The sequence below is a fragment of the Malus sylvestris genome, chromosome 2, assembly GCF_916048215.2.
Source record: "Malus sylvestris chromosome 2, drMalSylv7.2, whole genome shotgun sequence".
In the NCBI taxonomy this organism is placed as follows: domain Eukaryota; kingdom Viridiplantae; phylum Streptophyta; class Magnoliopsida; order Rosales; family Rosaceae; genus Malus; species Malus sylvestris.
In genome coordinates, this window is record NC_062261.1 from 10,213,113 (window position 1) to 10,234,793 (window position 21,681).

General features: G+C 37.7%; 3 protein-coding genes, 1 long non-coding RNA gene, 1 other non-coding gene and 1 pseudogene across 5 annotated transcripts; 4 read left to right on the plus strand and 2 right to left on the minus strand.

Moving 5' to 3' along the window:
* The first annotated feature begins 763 nt into the window (after positions 1–763).
* On the plus strand, positions 764–3,505 carry LOC126613686 (B-box zinc finger protein 19-like). Its single transcript, XM_050281266.1, has 5 exons — positions 764–1,386; positions 1,936–2,032; positions 2,152–2,267; positions 2,368–2,613; positions 3,199–3,505. The coding sequence occupies exons 1-5, from the start codon at positions 1,294–1,296 to the stop codon at positions 3,202–3,204; spliced, it is 558 nt and encodes a 185-aa protein (XP_050137223.1). The 5' UTR covers positions 764–1,293; the 3' UTR covers positions 3,205–3,505.
* A 3,718-nt stretch (positions 3,506–7,223) lies between these two features.
* Positions 7,224–10,611, plus strand: LOC126605460 (probable serine protease EDA2). Its single transcript, XM_050272872.1, has 11 exons — positions 7,224–7,661; positions 7,760–7,915; positions 8,006–8,188; positions 8,305–8,421; positions 8,555–8,608; positions 8,692–8,763; positions 9,069–9,274; positions 9,407–9,501; positions 9,774–9,848; positions 9,966–10,049; positions 10,287–10,611. The coding sequence occupies exons 1-11, from the start codon at positions 7,347–7,349 to the stop codon at positions 10,400–10,402; spliced, it is 1,473 nt and encodes a 490-aa protein (XP_050128829.1). The 5' UTR covers positions 7,224–7,346; the 3' UTR covers positions 10,403–10,611.
* An 872-nt stretch (positions 10,612–11,483) lies between these two features.
* On the minus strand, positions 11,484–13,980 carry LOC126613898 (protein CHAPERONE-LIKE PROTEIN OF POR1, chloroplastic-like; annotated as a pseudogene).
* A 73-nt stretch (positions 13,981–14,053) lies between these two features.
* TRNAE-CUC (transfer RNA glutamic acid (anticodon CUC)) lies at positions 14,054–14,126 on the plus strand. Its single transcript has one exon. It is a non-coding gene; the product is annotated as a tRNA-Glu (tRNA).
* Positions 14,127–14,882: 756 nt separating this feature from the next.
* On the minus strand, positions 14,883–19,011 carry LOC126613652 (PHAF1 protein At3g51130-like). Its single transcript, XM_050281234.1, has 15 exons — positions 18,758–19,011; positions 18,306–18,388; positions 18,020–18,094; positions 17,398–17,465; positions 17,220–17,325; positions 17,053–17,113; positions 16,791–16,957; positions 16,497–16,559; positions 16,332–16,379; positions 16,131–16,244; positions 15,929–16,028; positions 15,770–15,843; positions 15,494–15,598; positions 15,339–15,404; positions 14,883–15,184 (listed from the first exon to the last, which is right to left on the minus strand). The coding sequence occupies exons 1-14, from the start codon at positions 18,852–18,854 to the stop codon at positions 15,354–15,356; spliced, it is 1,212 nt and encodes a 403-aa protein (XP_050137191.1). The 5' UTR covers positions 18,855–19,011; the 3' UTR covers positions 14,883–15,184; positions 15,339–15,353.
* A 982-nt stretch (positions 19,012–19,993) lies between these two features.
* LOC126610033 (uncharacterized) lies at positions 19,994–21,002 on the plus strand. The gene is made up of 2 exons (XR_007618348.1): positions 19,994–20,186; positions 20,493–21,002. It is a non-coding gene; the product is annotated as an uncharacterized LOC126610033 (long non-coding RNA).
* Positions 21,003–21,681: the final 679 nt, after the last annotated feature.

Below are 21,681 nucleotides of genomic sequence, written 5' to 3' on the forward strand. Positions count from 1 at the left end.
TTGGTGACTTGAGGACGTCGGTAGTTCTGATCTACCTAAATAATAGTAGGACATTCCTGGTACTGTATAACTAGTACTTGTCCTACTGCACTGCACCTAGACTTATTATGCTTTAAGTAGGAGTGTTTACTTTGTAACTAACTCCTATCACTTCTTGTTTAGTAGTGCACTCTAGTAATTCGATTTTTAATTATTCGTATATTTCTTATCTCTATTGCTTCCGTACTATGCATATGGTTACGTCACTCTCACGTGTCGGCCAGCATGCCTTGATCTCGGTCAGGGTATGTCATTTATAATATGAACGGTTCAGATCATAAGTACAAAGTTCTGTAATTCAAACACGAAAAATTTTAAATAAAATTTTGTACACATCCTTGAATAATCAATCATCATTTAAAAAAATAATAAAACAGATAAATGGAGAGGACACAAAGACTGCTAAAATCATTTTCCTTCGTAAAACAAATTTTGTTTTTAATTTGATTACCAGATCTTGAAGAAAATAATAGGTTGGTAATGTTCATGATGTCACGTCCTTCCCATCCACTCATATATTTGTGCACTCCAAAGATGCTTTGTGGACGGCAATGCAGGATCGAAGCTGTAAGCAAATCCATCACAGCAAAGCAACAACATTTACTAGAAACTCAATGGGCCCCATGTCAGATATCCAACAGGTGGCTGAGAATCCCCCATCAGCCAGCCACCATCGAATCTCAGCCCCACCTCCTGCGTTTTCAAAACTTGTGGCCGAGCTCCAATCTTTCAAGCTTTCTCAAAGTTCCACAGAGAGATAGAGAGGAGAGAGAAAGAGAGGAGAGAGAGAGGGTTTGTGTTTTGAGCTAACAAAGTTGACAAGTCCAACGTATTTATTTTATCATATTATCTGTTGCCATTGCTTGTCAAATTTCAGATAGTGTTATATATATTATATACATTTGTGTATTTATATATTCGTTTGTTTATAATTTATACTACTATTATTGTTTTGGCTTCCGGAATCTCCCCTACAAAAACCAAACACAACCCACTTTTATCTCTGTCTAAAATTCGAATCCTTTTCCTGTTCTTAGTCCTCCCCATCGTTATTGACTTCACCAAACACACCCAAATCGATCTTGCTGAATTGGGTTCGCTTAAAGTTTCATACTTTTTATGCTTTCTGGATTTCGGATTGGACTGGATTGGATTGAATTGGACTGGATTGGATTGGATTGTGAGCTTTTGTGCTGTGTTATCTTTGCGGACTGGATTGAAGAAATATGAGAGTGGTGGAAGGGATTAGTAATTATGAGAACACTTTGTGATTCCTGTGAAAGCGCAGCCGCAATCGTGTTTTGCGCTGCCGACGAGGCTGCTCTTTGCAGCGCCTGCGACGAGAAGGTATGATTTTTTTACCGTTTGACTGTTAATATTTTTCAAAGTTTTTACAGTGCCCAGTTAGCAGTTTCATAAGTTACAGCAGGAAATCTAGGTAAAAAAGTACCAAGTAATGATGTTTTTAGTTTGCTGGGTGCAAATTGGACCGCATATTATCTGGTTGAATTGTTAGTTGCTCCATGTTTAACTAATGTGAGGTAAGCAGACGTGGGTTAAGTCAGTTGGCCGAGGCAGTCTGCCCGCCTCGTGCCCTCAAGATCAAATCATGCTTAAGCGCAAATCTTTTCCGCAAATTAGAATAGTTTAGAATATATGTCCTTTAATGAAAGGGTAAAAAGGTTCCTAGAGTGAAAAACTAGAGGAAGAATTGGAGCTAGAAATATATTAGTGACTGAGTGAGAATGCTTGTCGAAAATCGTTGGATATTGGTTATGGTAAATGCTGGCATTGCTAATTGGTCACAAATTTTGGAATTTACTTTTGTTTTTCATGTTTGTGTAATCTCTGTTCGGCTTGTATTCGAGATGCTTTAGACTGTTGATCGGATGGCAGGTTCATATGTGCAATAAGCTTGCTAGCCGGCATGTTCGCGTTGGTCTTGCAACTCCAAGTGAGGTTCCCCGCTGTGACATTTGTGAAAACGCACCTGGTATGCAGGCCTATTTTTCGATTCTATCTATTCCCTGCTGATAAATGTCTTAATGTTGTTGGAAAGAAAGAAAAGAAACATAACGACGCTCATTCTATCTTCTTGGAAACTACGTGTAGCTTTCTTTTATTGCGAGATAGATGGAAGTTCCCTCTGTTTGCAATGTGATATGATTGTTCATGTTGGAGGCAAAAGAATGCATGGAAGATATCTTGTTCTGAGACAAAGAGTTGAGGTGGGTTTGTTGATCCTACTTACTAAGAATCGGATTATTTTATCTTTGCGTAAGTGTTGGGGATGACTTAAATGTTTTACACTATTTGGTTGTTCCGTAGTTTCCAGGAGATAAACCTGGTAATAGTGATGACCCAGCTTCCCAACCCATTGATCCAGCTGAGATCAGAAGAGTACAACAACACCATCCACCTAGAATGACAATAGGAGAGAACCCGCAAAATCACCGGGTGTCTCCTATTCGTGCTTCAGATGCCAATGCTGATGGGCATGTAAAGATGGATAATAAGTTGATTGATTTGAACATGAAGCCTCATCGGATGCATGGACAAGCTTCAAACAAAGAGGTACGAGTGCTTTCATTTTTTAGTACGATCGGCTTGATCCTAGCTCTGTTTTTGTTTTAGCATGTATCTCAACGCTGCAAACGGAACATTCTCACAGTCATATAGAACGGTTCCCATCTGTATTTCACAATAGTTGCTTACTAGGGATAAATTGCAAAAGTTTGTAATGTATGTGCAGCTAAACTAAGAACACAAGCCGGTTTCCTTCATAAGCTAAAAAATTGAAGCCGGAAAGGCAGCTAAATTTGGAACTCGTAAGTTGAGAATTGCCATCGTTACTTGTGTCTAAGAAGAGAGTTTGCATTTTCTATACATCTATTTGTTTGTTGCATTTCACAAGTATATAATAGACACATCTTGTACTCAAGTCCGTCTTTCGGACATCATGAAAGCAAGCTGACGTTATTAGAGAAACGATACTTCTGTGTTTTTGTGTCGATTATCAGATTCGGAATGCTCACACTTCAAGTTAGCATTGTTCTACGACCTTGTGCATAACTCCACAGAACACATTCTCTCTATTGATATACTCGAATCACTTTAACTAGATCAGTGCATAACCTGTCGGCTTTTCGTGTTAATCAGGACTAGCATCGGCATATCTGGAATCATCGGCTCTAGCAGATTACGTCGCTAGCGAGTCGCAAGAAGGGTGCTTCCAGTGTACCTTTGTTGTACTGCTGCTTCGTGTAAAACTGTAAAATGGGCATTTGATCTTTATGTAGTTCAGTTGTGCAGAGGAAATAATAGTAAAAAGGTATCCATAACTTTGCTTCAAAAGAAAAACATATTTTTGCAAGTGCTTGTATATGCAAAAACTGAGGACCTTCTTGTTTTTGTAGTTGCACTGAAATTTGAGAATTTTAAAAGTACTTGTTCAATTCTGAGAAAACGGTTTGAATAACATGTTCAACGTAAGTTTTATTCAGCCATTTAGTATGGTCTAATGATATTCCTTTTCACCTGTAAGTAAGAGGTTTCATCCCATTCTTTTTAGTAGAGATAATATCGTTGTTCAAAAAATAAAAAACTTTTATTCAGATATTTTTTCGATAGGTTATGGCCTTCAATGGGTTACCGCCTTCTTCTTGGATCAATTTTTTTTGCCTTAGAAATTAATGAGTATTCAAGTAATTTAGTTACAGTTATCATTTTTAAAAACAAAATATTGGATCCAAGAAGGATTGAAGAGTTGCAACTAAAGGCCATTTTGATATTTTGGAAGTCATGTACGAATTTTATAAAGGAGTTTTCTTTAAGATAGTTTTTCAAGGAATATTTTTTTTTTGGGGACAATTTTTAAGATTTTCTTTTAAACAATGGATTCATGCAAAATTCAACAATAAAAGTTTCGACTTCATCAAAGGTAGCATCTCAATCTAACTAATTGAATAATCTCACTAATTTTAGATTTTATTTTTCTTTAACAGCCCATTTAATTTATGATTTAATAACCATTTATGAGAGAATTACAAAAAGACGCTTGTGTTTGTGGGTAGAAGTACACCTGTTCTTTTTTCTCTTAATGTTAGAGAAAAGTGAAAAACTAATATAATAACTATAGATTCCACTTAATCAATTGTAATATTATATTTGCTTGTTGGAGCAAAATTTCTTTCAAGACGAAATATCTCCGCAGATATTTAGATCGAACAATACCGGAAGTACTTTTTGCAAATGTATGGTATGAATTGTGTACCTTCGCCCATTGATGTAACCCCATTTACTATCTAAATACCTCCACTCGTGTAAATTTCGTTCCTCTCCACGTCGTAGAAAAGTCTTAAGTTATCCAATCATGCAGATTTAGATCTCATCCAGATTTAAATTGTGGGAATCTTATGGATCTTCACATCCTAACCGTTTATCGTACATTGTACGGTCATAAATCATCTTGAAAAATTTATTTAAAATTAAACACAAATAATATCTAACGATAACTGATTGCACGATGTATAATAAACGATCATAATGTGAGGATCTCCAGCATCCCACAAAGAGAATAAATTTTTCATTGTGACATAAACACGGATGGTACACCACGTGTTTTTTTTGTAAGTAATGTGAAATTTTATTTTTTAAATTATTAATTTTTTAACACATATATCTCATTATTTATATAATGACACGTCGTGTATCATTCCGTATGTCAATCACATTGAAAATCTCTCCGCAAAAAGGATATCCTCACCCCAATTACGCAACCACTATTCCCGTGCGGCATGCATTGAAAAGGACACGTAATTACTCAAGCTCTCTCGAGGTTATGCAACCAATTCTACTTAAGTGCTTATGCAACCAACCATACCCTTATCCTACTTACGACGTCGTTTCTGTAACTACAAAATATTTAGGGTCCCTCATTGGCTGAAACGAGAAAATCAATATTTATATGTAAACTGATCTTTTTTTAAGGAAAATTAACGAAAAATGCTTAAAAACTTTGATTTTTAATCAAAATGATAGAAAGTTGTAGTAAGTGAATAGTATCAGGAGTGACTTTTTAGAGTAAAAATGTCATTTCCGTTAAAAGTGAATAGTATCGGAAGTGTTTCGTTAAAACTTTTTTTTTTTATTGGAAATTATATTTATTGGAGGATGAAAATTTTAAAGACTTTCTAACATAAGGGCCTTGCACCGGTGCATCTTTTGAATGCCTTCCACAACGCCTTTGATTGCAACCAACATATAAATTTAGTGGTGTTATTAGTTAGATGTTTGTCCTGTGTTCAAAAATTGATCTATTAATTCAATGGACATTTGTCACTTGAGAATCGGTGACAAGAGGGGACTTGGGAGGCACTCATGTGTAGGGGGCCAACCTTTGGGTGACATTGATCGATATTATCCTAAACCTACATCTTATAATGATTTGTTTAGATATTACTTTTCAATGATTAAAACCGTTTTTAGAGAAAATATTTTTGGATTTTAAAAGCACTTGATGTGCTTTCTGTAAGAATCACCAATATGAGAACCTTTTGGTAACATTTTATAAAAATTGTTTTGTAAAATGAAAATGACAAATAGGATTGTGCATTTTATGATTTGAGAATGCATTTGGTAATTTAATCCGATAACAATTTTTTAGAATGAAAACAATGAAAATACTACCAAATGTAAATATATGTATAGATAAATTTGTGTTTGGTAATAATTAATGGTGGTGGCTATGGGATGGTGGTTAAGAACAAGATTAGTGTTGGTAGAAATGGTGGTTGGCATAGTGGTAGTAGTGGTGACAATAAAGGTGTTAGCAGTGGTGAGATATAGGTGATGACAATAAAGGGGAGGTGGGAACTGATGGAGAGAATGGTTGTGATGGTTATGGTACAGGAGGTTGGAGGTTGTGAAGGTGGTAAAGGATGGTTGTGTTAACAATGGTTGTGATGGATGATTGTGAAAATGGTGGTTGATATGATGGTGGAGGAAATGGTGAAGGTGGTGGTGGCCATGGTGAGGATAATGAAGGTGGAGAATATGGTGATGGTGGTGGGAGGTGGTGGTGATGGACGCAATAGTGGTGGCCGCATCAATGAGACAATGAAGGTGGTGATGGCTATGGTGGCAGGGGTAATAGTGTGGAAAATATGGTGGTTGTGTTAATGGTGGTGGTTGTGATGGTGGCGCTTGTGGCGAGGGTGATGGCTATGGAGAATATAGTAGTGACAATGATGGGTGTGGGAGGTGGTGGTGTAAAAGATGGTGGCGGTGGTGATGATGATGGTAAGATAGTGGTGGTTGTGGCAATGGCGATAACAATGGAGACAACAGTGGTGGCGTGCATGATTTTATTTTTTTTTACTCTAACTTTGTTTTATAATGTACCTCTTATTTTCTATTATTTTGAAAAATGTTTTTGAAAAGCATAGGAAATATCAATTTGATATTCTACATAACTTAGAAAAAATATTATTTTCTACATTTTGTTGTAAAATCAGCAATGTGTGTGCAGTGGAATAAATGAAATAAGACACAATATTTACGAGGTTCCTCTGCAGTCAATATGACTGGAGTACGTCCTCGGGGCAGCAGGGGTGCTTTCATTTATAATCTGAAATAATAGGAGTACAAAGGTTACTCTCTTTATTCTCTCATCTCTTCTTCCTTTTTTTTCTCTCTTCGTTCCATTTCTCTTCTCTGCCGAGTCTTTCATAACTCCTCTTTCTTTCCTCTGTATGTTTTCATTTTATAGGCAAAATATTATTGTAGTAACACTATTCACTTTACAAACTTTCCTCAAATGAATAGTGAAAATACTGTGTATAAATAGTAACCCAACCGTTTTTCTTCATATGAATAGTAATCCATCTGATTTTTCTTGGGATGAATAGTAACAAACTATTCATGTGGGCCATCCACGTATTATATTACAACACATTGTCATTTTTTGAGTTTATTTTCACAAAACATGAAACGTATTTTTCACTTATTTTTACAAAACATTAACAAAGACACCTTTATTTATTCTAATTTTTTTTTCTTCATTTCCACTCAAGATAAATAAATCAGTCAACACTCAACAGCCCACTACAAGACCACCGAATTTTGGGCCGGTCCATCAGCCCTCCGTAACTATAAAGACCGGCCCGGTCTAAATTAAAGCAAATCAAAATCTAATTAAAATCCAGGACAGAAAGGATTGCTTGCTGCAGTTGACGTTTATAGAAACAGCGATCCACCGCCACCTGCGGCGCCAATCAACCACCCGGGATTCCGAGACCCGATTTCCGATGATGACGTCGTTTTCGTTCTCCTTGTCCTTCCTCTTCGCAATGATGATGTGGACGCCGCTCTCTTATGGCTTTGTCAATCCGCGAACACTTCTTCAGCTGGAGAGCTCGTCGGGAAGCGGCGGCGGAAAGTTATTGACGAAGGAGGAGCTGTGGTTCGATCAGACTCTTGACCACTTCTCGCCGTACGACCGCCGCAAATTCCCGCAGCGCTACTACGAATTTCTCGACTACTTCAGACCTTCCGACGGACCAATTTTCCTGAAAATTTGCGGAGAATCCGCATGCGGCGGCATTGCCAACGATTACCTGAGTGTAAGTTCTGATTTTTTTCTGAATTTTAGGTGTAAAATTTGTAATTTTAGAAGAAAAATCGGAAATTTTGGAGATTTTATTGAATTCATTATGTGCAGGTGTTGGCTAAGAAGTTTGGGGCAGCTATCGTTTCGCCCGAGCATCGATACTACGGAAAAAGCTCTCCTTTCAAGACGCATACAACGCAGAATTTGAAGTACTTGTCATCCAAGCAAGCGCTTTTCGATCTGGCGGCTTTTCGTGAGTTTTATCAGGCAAGAAATTATTGAATTTGCTGCCTGGAATTAGATATTTTACCCAATTGAGCTTGCAATTTACTGGATTTTTTGGTGTGATTGTGTTAGAATGGGTTAAATGTGAAGCTGAATAGAAACAAGGGTGACAATCCGTGGTTCGTGTTTGGTGTTTCTTACCCGGGAGCTCTTAGTGCGTGGTTTCGGGTTAAGTTCCCGCATTTGACATGTGGAAGTCTTGCAAGTTCTGCAGTTGTTGAAGCTATTTATGACTTCACTGAATTTGACCAGCAGGTGATCACTCGGTTAATTTGGCCTTTTCGCTTCGCCCTTAGGATGAGAACGAGATTGCAGTTTTGGTCTCTACTTTCGGCCCTTTTTCGCTTAACTACAATCCTCTCCAAATGCAGATTGGTGAGTCTGCAGGTCCAGAATGTAAAGCTGCACTTCAAGAAACTACTCATCTTGTTGAACAAAGTCTCACAACTAATGGACAAGCAATAAAGGCGTTGTTTGGTGCAAGCCAGGTTGGAATTTTCACACTTTGCACTCACCATTTGTAAATCATGCTGTAATTTAATAGCCCGAGTCCAGTTTCTCAGTGGTGGGATTTTCTTTTTTCTTTTCTCACTTGCATATTGACCTTAAGTCTGTGTGCAGCTTGATATTGATGGTGACTTCATGTATTTTCTGGCGGATGCTGCTGTTATAGCGGTAAGTGTTACTTCTTTATGAGTTTTGTCACTCCATTTTCGGTTTATCAAATTATTGATGATTATTTGTTTGACATTTTGCAGTTTCAATATGGAAATCCCGATAAATTATGCTCACCTCTTGTTCAAGCAAAGACGAATGGAGAGGATTTGGTGGTATGCTTCTCTTCTTTTCATTCCCTTTCGTTCTTTAATTGAAGCATGAAGCAGTCCTGGTCCACAGTTGTATTATATAATTATCCTCAGCTACTAGATTGTTTTTTGGTCAACGTGTTTACAGTAGTTGTAGTCTACCTGGCAGTGTCTAAATAAATTACCCGTTATGCACATATCTCTATGTGTTTTAACTTGTAAGGAGTGCCACCAATTCTGTCCTTGGGCTTTTATGCTTCATGAAAATGCCTTTGTTAATTGTCTCTGGGTGTCTAATGTTTCTAATGGGAAAAATAATCTTCTTGCAGGAAGCGTACGCCAAATACATTAAAGATTATTACCTTGGAACTTTTGGCATTGACGTTGATACATATAACCAGAAACACTTGAAGAACACTGCTGTTACTGAGGGCAGTTCTGATCGGTTGTGGTGGTTCCAAGTTTGTACTGAAGTTGCATATTTTCAGGTGGCTCCTGCAAATGATAGCATCAGGTCTTCAAAAGTTGACACAAAGTATGATTCTGAAAATGTCTTTTTATTATACTATTTTGTTTATTATTTCTACTTACCCTTTTCCTACAGTCCTGTAGTTCAACTTTGTAGCTCTTGTATGTGTCTCTGATTCGTAGTTTTTCATTGTCACAGATACCATGAAGACCTTTGCAAAAATGTTTTTGGAGACGGCATCTATCCTGACGTTCTTGCAACAAACTTATACTATGGAGGCACAAAAATTGCAGGTAAAAACATCGATCTCTCTTTCCCTATTTATATGTAAATATCTTCCCTGGTTATTATATATTACAATTTAAGTAGCATAATTTCTATCTACTGTTCCATACTGGCTCTTAACCTTACCCCACCTATCCCCGGAGACCGCCTACCAACTGAGAGCATTTGTTTTACTACCAGTTATGGCATCAGTTATCCGTTTTTCTTGTTTTTTCTACAACAAACCACATCAGTGTATCAATCATTGGTTCACATGATCTTATGAAAAATGAATCTGCAGGTTCAAAAATTGTTTTTACAAATGGTTCACAGGACCCCTGGCGTCATGCATCCAAACAAACTTCATCTCCAGAAAGTGAGTACTACATTGCTTCAATGAAAAGTTTCATTAATGCTATCCTATGAATTGATGCGAAAATATTCGAACTATGTCAGATCTTTCTGAATTCTCGTTTTTTGTATAAACTATCAGTGCCTTCGTACATCATCTCTTGCCATAACTGTGGCCATGGAACGGATTTGAGAGGATGCCCTCAGTCTCCTTTAACCCTTGAAGGTATGTATTGTTAGTGTAACTGTGCAACCTCAATGACACATACTAGCTTCCGAGGAAAAGCGTCCTAATTTTAGCGGCCATTGGAAGTTTTCCATGTTTGTAAAGGGCTTTAATTGTGTCAATCAAATTAGCTGGATACTTTGAATCCGAACAAGATTTTCATGGAAGGCGGTGCTTGTTGATAAGTTTTTAATGCTTGCTATCGTATTTAATTAGGATTTATCACTTTTGTTTCAGGCAATTCCCAGAACTGCAGCAACCCTGATGCAGTCAACAAAGTACGGCAACAAATTGTTGAACACATCGACTTGTGGCTGTCTGAATGCCAAGAAGCCGGTAGGAGTTACATGTAATATAGTTATCTGACGTGGGAACTACTTGTATAACTAATCTTAATCTGACTCTGTGCCTTCTCAAGAGATGTTTGGTTATGAATCTATGACGGATATCCCCGTATGTACACGGATCGTATTTGTAGGTATATCGTTGTTCCTCTTCTTTCCTTGTGTACATATCAGGACAATCCATTGAAGAATAACAAGCGCGTGCGCGCATTTTAGAACCGCTTTGGTAATCCGTTGTATGATATTGTGATGATTATTTCATGTTGTTAGGTTTCTTTTCCAACAAAAGAGCGAATATGCGGCATTTTATTTTACACATTCAATGATTCGTCGTTTACATTTTTGCCCATTTTTATCCTCTTGGTTAGCCGATCCCACTTAGTGGGAAAGGGCTTTGTTGTTGTTTATCCTCTTGGTCCTCCTTTTTATTGTTTTCGTCCATTTTTTGGCCTCTTTGCTTGTTGAATTTCAGCGTCATCAGCCCCTTCCGTCTCTATTTTTATCGTTCTCGACCTTCTTACGTTTGAGGAAATTGACGAGCCCATGAAGAGCGACATCAACATCGTCCCTCTTCATGAGCTCCTCAGCAACCTCAGCAGGGCTGACCTCTTTGTCCTCTATCAACCCTTCAACTTCTCCACACAGGCGGTGGTCGTTTCTGCCACGAACGCCAAGGTAGTTCGAGGCTAAGATGCTGAACCCAGTTGGAGTGCAGTATTCAACCCGGACGCAACAATGCCGGGTGAAGACGGTCCTTGTGGTTGGTTGTGAAAATTATAATCCTCTCGTCGCCACAGCTCGACCACAGACCGTCTATGAAGTTCAGTAGCCCTGAGAGGGTCCACTGCGAGAATCATAAAACTTATGCCAATTTACCTTCATTTTACCAATTAACACCGAAAACAATTAGAACAGTATGACATACGTTATCACGTAATGCAAATCTAATTATAGCCAAGTTAATTAGAACAGTATGCGTCCTCTTTTTTTGCACCCAAATTTGAACTCTTCTCCAAATAATTTAGATTAAATTAGGATGCCACCTAAACAAAAAGAGAAAACACACATGGTTCTATACTTGGTTTTCCACTTATGTAGAAGAAAAAAAATGATTGATTATTATAATTAACAAAAATAAGGGAACAAAAGGTCAATTGCTTAAACCGATCTTAACTTTCATCTAATTTTACACCCTTTCTCCAAATGACAGAAAACAAATCTCTTCTACATTTTGCCAGAATTATCAGCATCGTCATCAGCACCGTCACTATAGCGGAAAAGTCCGCGCATGAGCTAAATCTCCGAGCAAATCTGCGGTTTCCAACTCCAACAAAATTGAGGTGTGTCGTTAGAACAGAAACTACTTGAGATAGGTTGACGAGACCCAGAGTAGCACATAGGTTATCAATGACGTTGTCACCTCGAAACTCCTTGGTCCTTTCAGTAGAGGTGGAACCACAGACACCATCAAGAAGGTTCCGAAAAGCCATGAGAAAGCAAATGATCCAGCACTGCACCAAAGCAAACAATTTATCCATACCTTTTCGCCGTTGCCAAATTTAAAGTTTGAATATGGTGAGTTAAGATACGGAGTTCAAATTTGGAGTGAAGGAAGAGCATGTTGTAATTTTCGGTTCAATTATTCAAAAATACTGACGATAATGAAGTATAACAAAGAATAAATTTCAATAGAGAACAAATCAGTTGATCTATATGGACAAATCAATAGAGAAATAGAGTAATTATACAGAAACTATTTACGTACCTGTAGAGGAAAGCTCGTAATTTGCTCTTCAGCCTGTCATGTACAAAGTAGATGGTGGCCAACAAGGAAAGGGCAACCTGAAGGGTTGGACCTTCTTCGGTTGGAAATAGAACAGTGAGAGCTGCAAGCACTAGAAATGCAATGGACGTTTTTACAATGAAATTTGTGGACGGAGTTCGGAACCTATTTCTCACAGCCTGAACAACACGGGACTGATTGACTTCCCTGTACTTTTTCTTAAAGTCAATTTTTGGGTTCTTCCTGTCATAGAACTTCTGCATGATTATTTTGTCATGGGCTGATTCAATTGCATCAACACTTGGTTTGTGACCTGCATATTGTCGGATAAGGAAGTTCCTTGCACCTTGAATCTCATCTTCCGAAGCCTCCCTGCTTATTCCAAGTCGTTTGTAGGGGTCCCTCACATTAATCCTAGGGAAAATAGCTTTACTTGCAAAGGCAGTGAAGAAGAAAACAGATCAGAGCGATAAAGATGCTGATTTGTTACAATATCTGATAAAAACGAATCAGGTCAATGGTAATTTATGAAATTAACGGTTACAGGGTTGAACGAAATACGTCTAACCTAACCAAGCTACCGATGTCAAGACTCCTACAAATGCACCTAAATGTTTTGGTTCGACTTGGTTACGAAGTTTAGACACGTCAGAGGCCGCAACCAAATACACCAGCTGAAGGGCTGTTGAGAATCCTTCGTGTTAGGTTCTACATTCCAATTTTCTTCATACCGTTTTGTGCAACAAGGACCAGTGTGTTCAAGCTTGAAGGAAGTTATACACAAGCACTCATACATATACAACAACATCCAAAGTAAATGAAAATATAACTGCCCTCAGAAAAATAAGATGAAAATTACCAGTTGGTTCATTGGACATATCGCCGTAGGATGCATCCACGGCAAACTTGATCAGATGTGTTTTCCGTGCGTTCAACCTTTGTGCAAAGCCAGTCCAATAACTTCTGCTTGATTTTAGAAGAAAACAAATAAGCAAACCGAGAAGGTAACCACACTACGTGAAATTAATAACTGATACTGCCCTGGCTGTACCTTTCCACTCGAAGTAGCTCATTCTTTCCTGCAGGCTTCCAACCATGAGGGAAATTCGAAACTCGCCCTCGTAGTGAACCAGAACTTCGTGCTGGAATTTGGAAGCAGAATCTGGAGGGACTACCAGTCAATCCCGAAACAGAAGTCATCTTCGCAGCACTCTCTGTCGAAACAAACAAACAGAATCAAACACACTGCATGAAGGAAAAAAATGGTTCATTTCTGGATAACCACTGAATCACTTAAACTGACAATTTTATCGTGATATTCCGGAACACAAACCCAACAAGGCAATGGCAGGAAAATGCAATTGAATACCAATTAGCTGCCCAAATTCCAGTTTTCTTTACTTGTGATGGATTTACCTGGAACTGAAATTTGCAGTGAATGCGAGAGAAGTTGACTTCTGGGTTTTGACCAATTGCAGAGTTAATCAGTCCTTTATGTTTTTATCAAGTATTTGGAATTCACAGACCACGATAGTTCTGAGCCGGCAAAGAAACTTATAGCAGAAAAAAGGGTGAAAATTTTTTGAGAAAAAATTGGTAAACCTGGTGGCGGATGGTGGAAGATAAAGGGGCTGAAGACGGCGGTGTTGACTGGGTTTTGCGGAGGACTGTGGCGGCAGCAACAGGGGCGTCGTCGTCTACAGCGGATAGGAGAGAGGCAGAGAGAAGAGAAGGCCAAAAACGCTAAAACCCTCCTAATCCTTCCTTGCTGCCGAAAACAAAGGAAGGTGCTAGTCCCTGTTGCCTACAGTCATTTGGCTCGTTGTATACGAGTAAATACATTTATAAAAAAGTAAATAGTACAAGAGAACATGAGATCCGTTGTAGTCTAGTTGGTCAGGATATTCGGCTCTCACCCGAAAGACCCGGGTTCAAGTCCCGGCAACGGAATGTGATTTTTTTAACCACTTTTTTGTTTTTTTTGTTTTTTTTGGGGACCTTTTTAACCAAATGAAATGAACGGTAATTTTCCTATTGTAAAAGAAACTCAGTGACTTGCTATTGGCGAAAGATAGAGAAAAATCAATCATTCGACATTTAGACTTTGAATGGATTCGACTTATACATTGCGATGAAGATACTCAAACAAAAAATAAGACAAGTTTTTCTTTCTTTTATCACTCATGAACCACCATGCGCAGTAAAAGTCTCATGCATAGTGTTGAATGAGAGAAAGAAGTGAGAATCCGCCTTTCGACCATCCAACTACTTTAAAAATAGCAGTTATCCAAAAAGTGAAGGATTAGTAATCATTTTTCGACATTCAGACTTTGAATAGATTCGACTTATACATATGCGATGAAGATACTCAAACAAAAAAGAAAAGTTTTTCTTTCTTTTATCACTCAGGAACCACCATGCGCTGTAAAAGTCTCATGCATAGTGTTGAATGAGAGAAAGAAGTAAGAATCCGCCTTTCGACCATCCAACTACTTTAAAAATAGCAGTTTCAGCTTCGAACACAAATTTTTTTGTATACTCTGTGCACGGGTAAGTTGAGTTGATTCAAAACAATCGCAATTTTATCTACATTTGTGGGGAGCATCAAATAGCTGTAACCCTTAAAAGAGTTCATTTGCAAAGGGGCTTGCCATTCGCCATTTGCCACGCTCCTCAATTACTACATAGTTCATAGGCACCTGCAAATGAAATCCTTCATATTCTCTTTTCATTGTGTACAAACTGATATTGTCATCCCAAATGATACAAGGCTGATTCAGTTATGAGAAATCTGTAAACGTCACGTCGATCGACTGAACATCGTCATACAATCTGGGCATGGATAATGCATCAGGGGCTTACAGAACAAACTTCCATTTGAACAGTAACAGAGAAGATGCAGAGTATTTACGTGTTTTTACCGTATGAATTATTCTGTACAAACTTAATCTATACAACTGTACAATTATGAATCCAAACGGCTTTCCCCATTAAGTTCCATCATCCAACTGCGGCAAAAAAAATCAAAACACCGAACCACGAGATGCATTTCAACGATGGACAGAAAAAAATTCAACAAGCCTTGGTCATCTCATAGATGGGATATAACAATGCATTTGTTTGCCAATGAGCAAGGAAACATGATACTACTAAAAGGAGTACCTGTTTGCAACAGAATCACGATGACTGGAAAAGGGTCACGGTTGCAATGTAACCATTCTTCATCACCTGTTGATAATCAACAAAATATTTATTAGCAATCCCATGCACAACCATAGAAAACATAAGCAACGATGAATTAGCAATCATCATCTCACCTCAAATGCAGCATTTTGATAACCATATACAAAAGTAGATCCAAACGGATTGCTTGTAGAACCTTGAGTCTGGATAGCAGCTCGGCCAGAGTCCCCAAGGATTTCCTACAAAAAGTAATCTTTTGTTACTACCATGACCCCAATCATGGTCAAGATACAGTGAAAGGAATACACTGACGACAGAAGCTATCAATGAGAAAGTCGTTACTCATGGAAAACAATGAAACAAAGTACAAATATAACAGTTTAAAAAACAACGGCCAAGAGAAAGTTTACCTTCACTTGCTCCCACTTTGTGCTAGGTGTAATCCTATGTTTGCAGTAATTTACATCCTGATAAGACCCCCCTACTGCAAGGGATGATTAATGTGTTTATCAGGTTTCTAAGTCAATAGATCCAACTTGAAACTTCAGAAGAATCAGTGGGGGACTTACAGTCAGATGCAAAGATGGCAAAATTGCACTTTATGTAAGAGTTGAAATCTGCATGACCAGGATAGTTTGTATGCAAAACAAACTTCTTGATTTTGTGAGTCTGGAGGCAAACAAAAAGAAAAGTGATCTGAGAACTTCCAAGCACAAATATTACCATGCAAAACATTTTGAACGTATATTTAACCAGAAAATAAGTTAATACCTGGCCATCAAATAAAATATCCAAACCACGTGTAAAGTAATTGTAGAAGTAATCGCCACAGAGAGTTGTCCGTGGACGAGGGTCCAAGCCAGAATGAATAACCATTTGGTCTACCTACACAGCACAGAGAATCAACAATCACCAACAAGAAGACAAATGCATTTAGAAAACATACTACATAGGCATAACAGTGGGAGTTACCTGCTTCTGATGTATGCCACACGGACGACCCAATTCAGTCCAAACATCCTGTAAATAAAAAGAAAAAACATGAATTACACAGGATGAACAACGAAAGAATGGCAGAACTAGCCAGCCAAATAGAAAGACTAACTAGAGCTTAAACAAAGCAAAATTAAAACTTGCCTGAGGTGAAGCTCCAAAAGGAATATTCTGGCCACCAACATTGAAGTACAATTCTTCCCCTAGCTGGATAAAATAAAAACTGAATTGGATTACATCCAAGAACAACAATCACCAGTGTCAAACTGCTCACTGGGGCAATAGTAAACCACAAATGAAGGAAGCCGCAAAGCCAAAGCATTTGATTCTTCTCCAAATCATGGTTTAAAATCTCCATGATTCACCTCAAGCTCATAGAAGAAAACAAACCATGGTTTAACTGAAATTACGCCAGGAAGATGGAGAAAAAAGTCAAACCTTAACGTGCACCTCTTCCATATAGAGGCTGCCAACAGGTAATGGAGGAGCAGATGCCTTATCCATTAGGGACCCCACACCAACTTTTTTATCTGTAGAACTATCATATATAGAGACACGGCACGTAACTGGTGTGGTTCCATCAGGAAACTCCAATGGCAATTCCACTTTCATAAACAACCGAAAAAAAAAATTCAAGTAATTAGAGCTTGCAAAATTTTTGAAGCAAGAAGCAATTGAGTAAACAGTGTCAGTAAAATACCTTCTCTATTATGGCAGCAGTCTGTATACTGGCTAGGAATTGGAAAAGAAAAGGAAAGCCCCTACAGTAGCCATGGTTGGTAGACACACAAACAGATTCCAGCTTGTAAGATGATTCATAAGTAGATAAAATTAAAGAAATATGAAAGTCAAGTTAAATTTACATACTGGGTAAAACAGAGTGTAGACACCTCTATCCTTGTCATAAATTCCAGGGAAAGTTGGCCCAAATAGTGCATATACAGCTACAAAAGTAGCTAATGTAGATGGTCCCCTGAAAGTAGAGACGAAATTCAATAGTATGCCTCATTGTATATAATAGAAAGCCTCAAGTAAAGTAACTCACCCAATCAAAGAAGTAGCATAGCGCATTTGAAGCCGTTTTATATCAAATATTTCAACAAGACGTAGCCTCTGCACCAAAATTTCAAATCAGCAAGCCATATCATATCAGGAGGTATTTATAGATATTACAACCCAACAGTAAAAGCAATCCATGTACAAATTCACCTGCCATTTTAAATAAAATAGACATATACGAATCAAAAGCATAGCCGTATTAACCCGCTAAAGAGAAAAATAGCTGAAGAGGATGGCTATCTGCCAGTGTTTCATGGACTACCCATGGCGTACCGCTCTAACATCCCACAGACATTTTCTTATTTTGTATGACAACCAATTAAGGTAACTTTTAACACACGGTATTAGCTACTACAACCATTAAAATAAAAGAATCCGGTCAAGTATTTGTGGATTTTCTTTAAATAGTAACAATTTTAATTGATGAGTAAATACCACATGCCACAGTACATGGCCATTAGTTAATAGCTGCATCACCCTCGGGTCATATATTTATGAGGAATCAAAGTAAACAAAAGATCGCCACATATGTAAAAACAAATTTTTGATACGCAAAGAAAAAGGCACGAGCACGAAAGAGAACAAATCAGACGTATGCAAAAACGAACCTGTGACCAAGGATCAAAACGAAGATGAAAACCATGATCTGGAAAGCTGATAACAATATCCAACTTCAGGGGCTCCTGCATGGGAGAAGAACAGTGATAAGCAGTCATTACAACTTATCGGTATTTCAGTACATGCACTTTATGAATCACTGAGCTATTTGTTTCATCCCACGAAACATGTGCATACGCCTAATATTAGGGAAAAAAAAATGAAACCCAACAAAATGTGCTTCTACAATAGATTACACAGGCCATAATGATACACAACTTAGCAAACAGATCCAACCTCGTCGTAAAACTTCACGTGGACAACGTCGTAAATGTTAGGCTCCTGCTCTATCTGAGCAAATGCTTGGCATATCGGCATTCCTGAAACAAACATTTCAATCCATGATTCAATTCCAAAAATAATCCGAGCTGCGGTTCTAACACCAGTGAATTTATTTAAAAAACCTACACATGCCAAATCAATTTTTCATATCCAATCTCTACACCATCAACTACTTGACTCTAAAAATCCCAAGAAAAAACAACTCACATTTAACCACACATATATCAAACAGCTGAGATAACTCACAAATATGGTAAAATTAATTTACACAAATGAAACGCTCGCAAATAATTCAATTCAAATTTCAATTTCCACAAGTAATTCTTGCTCTTAGGTTAAAGAAATGAACAAATTTCGAATTAATTCGATGATTAACAAATAAAATTCAGAAACTAACTGCCGATTACCGATGGTGAAGGGTCCGATTCCGAGGCCGGGCCGGAGATCGAGGACGATGGCGCCCATGGCAGTGCCTTCGCAGCGGCGTCGAGGTCTCTGCAACATGACTGCTGGTTCGAGAAGATGACGTGATTTGGCGACTCTGACTATGGACTCCGTTACTTTCGCGAAAGTAACTGCACAGGTGTTACATGCTTAAATACGAAAAAAACGCTTCGCTGTGAATTTTGCTTTGCCTCGCTGCACACGAAACGTTTGCTTTGTTGGGTTCGTTTATTTCTTTTTTCTTTTTTTCCTTGATAATATTTGGACAAAGGTTTTTTTATTTTTTTATTTTTTTTACATACGATAGTATCTATACTAAAGGACGAGAGAGTATGTTAAGTTTCATAATGGATTAGCAATAATATGATTCAAATTCGCTTTTGACGATATACGATGAACGATCACGATCATAAGATTCCTAGAAAAATGATCTGGCCAGAATCATTTTCTTTTTTTTTTTAAGAGCATTTCCATCGGTTGGTAAAAGACAATAGCAATTGGATGACAATAGCAATGAAATTGTTTTTACCGCTCACTTAAAGTAGTAATTGTCCTTGTGCAGATTCATTAGTTTGGAATGAGGAAGGGCAAGGGTCATTACTATTTACTAATATATATATATTGCTTAACGGGAGGGATCCCATTTTTAAAAAAAATATAGGGACACACTCACCACCGTTGGATTTAACTTTAATAAAATTGTATGGTTGAGATTATGTGGCCTGTGTTTTAATATCAACCACATAATTTCATTAAAACCAATCTAACAGTGGGAGCGTGTTCCCATTTTTTTAGAAAATTGGGAATCCCTCCCCTTAAGCAATATGTGTGTGTGTATATATATATATATTAATGTTTTCTTTGTCTTATCCTTATATATTAATATCATCGTAGATTTTTGGGCAATTATAAATGTATAATTTGCAATGCAAGTGTGTTAAACTTTATAAGAATTTAAGAATGTAAACTTCATAAGTTTGTGGGTAAATTACATAGTAGCCCCTTATGTTTGAAGTCTATTACAATCACATACAACATTTTTAAAATATTTCACTTTCATACCTTAAATAATATTTTATTTCAAAATAATACATCCGTTACATTTTCCATCAATTGATCCGTTAAGTGCTGACGTCACTGCCACGTGGCAAAAAAATAATATTTAAAAATAAAACCCACATCTTCTTCCCCGTGCCCTTCCCTTCCCTGCAATCCAAACACCCAAAACCAACCCGTCTTCTACCTCATCACCAGAGCCCAAGGCTCAATCAGCCTTTTAGCTTTCTAGGTATAAATACCATTTCCAACTCCCTACCAGACAGGGAAACACTCACAGGGTCACAGTCGCAGCCACACCCGCAGCGAAAGAGGGAAACCAGCTCTCCGGCACATGTCAGTAGTTCCTCTCCCCAATCGCCGCTGTCTTTACTTGTTCTAGGGCTTAAAAAATCCTCAATTTTTCTTCGTTTTTTCTCTTGGTATTGCGCGGGGGATTTCAATTATGTCTGCTAGATTTTTTTTTTCTTCTTGAAATTGTTGGGTTTGGGATTGAAATCTCCTTACTTACTTTACCCTTTAAGTCCCCTGCAATGCGATTTCTCAATTAGGGCTTCGATTTTTCCGTTTGGTTTGAAGCTGTGGCCTTGTAGATTGCAGAGTTTCTGAGTTTGAAATCTGGGTTTTTTCGTGACTTTGCAGTTTTGAAGCTGGGTTTTGCTACGGCCATGTGAGGTTCGAAGCTGGGTATTGCTGCGACCCTGTGAGGTTCGAAGGTCGCGGCTGCGTTTTTCATGGGTTAGAGTATGTGGATTGTAGAAGTTGTGGGTTGATGTAGAAGATGTGGGTTGGGAGACTCAGGAGGGAGAAGAGGGGTGGGGAGGGGTTGCGGGGAAGGTGGAGTGGGTTCTGCGTTTTTCAGGTTTTTTTTTTTTTTTTTTAAGAAGATTCAGGTTTTTTTTTTTTAATAAAAAAAAAAATTTTGCCTCGTCGCACATAGGTAGTAGCCACATCAGCACTTAACTTAACCGATCAATGGATAGAAAATGTAACGGATGTATTATTTTGAAATAAAATAGTATTTGAGGTATGAAAGTGAAATGTTTTAAAGATGTTGTATGGGGTTGTAATACACCTCAAACATAAGGAACTACTATGTAATTTACCCTAATAATTTTTATGATATTTATGAATTTTTTAGACTTAGATTAATCATCACAGTTGAACTGGCCAATTTTTTACTTTGACAGGGCAACTGCCAAAGTACATGCCTTTCTTGCAATTGTCGTCCATTTTTTCCTTGGTGAAGTTGATTTTTTTTGGGCCAAAGGCAGTTCAATCCAATTGCCCTTGCAATTGGTTGACTTCCAGCGATGCTCTAAATTTGTCAGAATTGGAATGGTTATTTATTTTTATCAAGAATGATATTCTTACCATATATTTTTACTATTATTTGTATCATTTATTTAATAGAGATACATGTGTTGGTGGGTCTTATCTCTAATTTTTATTATTGAAATTTGAAGATGTAGGATGATATTTAAGATCTTGGGTGCAGATTATCCTAATCACTTGGGCTAAGAGCTTTGTTGTTATAATTTTTTTTCAAAAATTTTATTTTTATGATAAAGAGAGAAAAAATTAGAACTTGGAACATTTCTAACATTAGAGAAGATCTATAAAAAGTTGGAAAATTGAAATTTTAAAGTAAAATTAAATATTTAAATCTTTGAAAAAGAGTGAGTGCGTTGTAAGACTAAATAAACGACTCTGCCTAGCTTGCCTATTAGGTTATGTCCAACCTAGGGGTAAAAGAGCACTTGGCTTTTAAGTGGTCAGTTTAGCCAAGTTAATAATTCTAACTAAGAAAAAAAAGGCCCTCTAGGTTTTC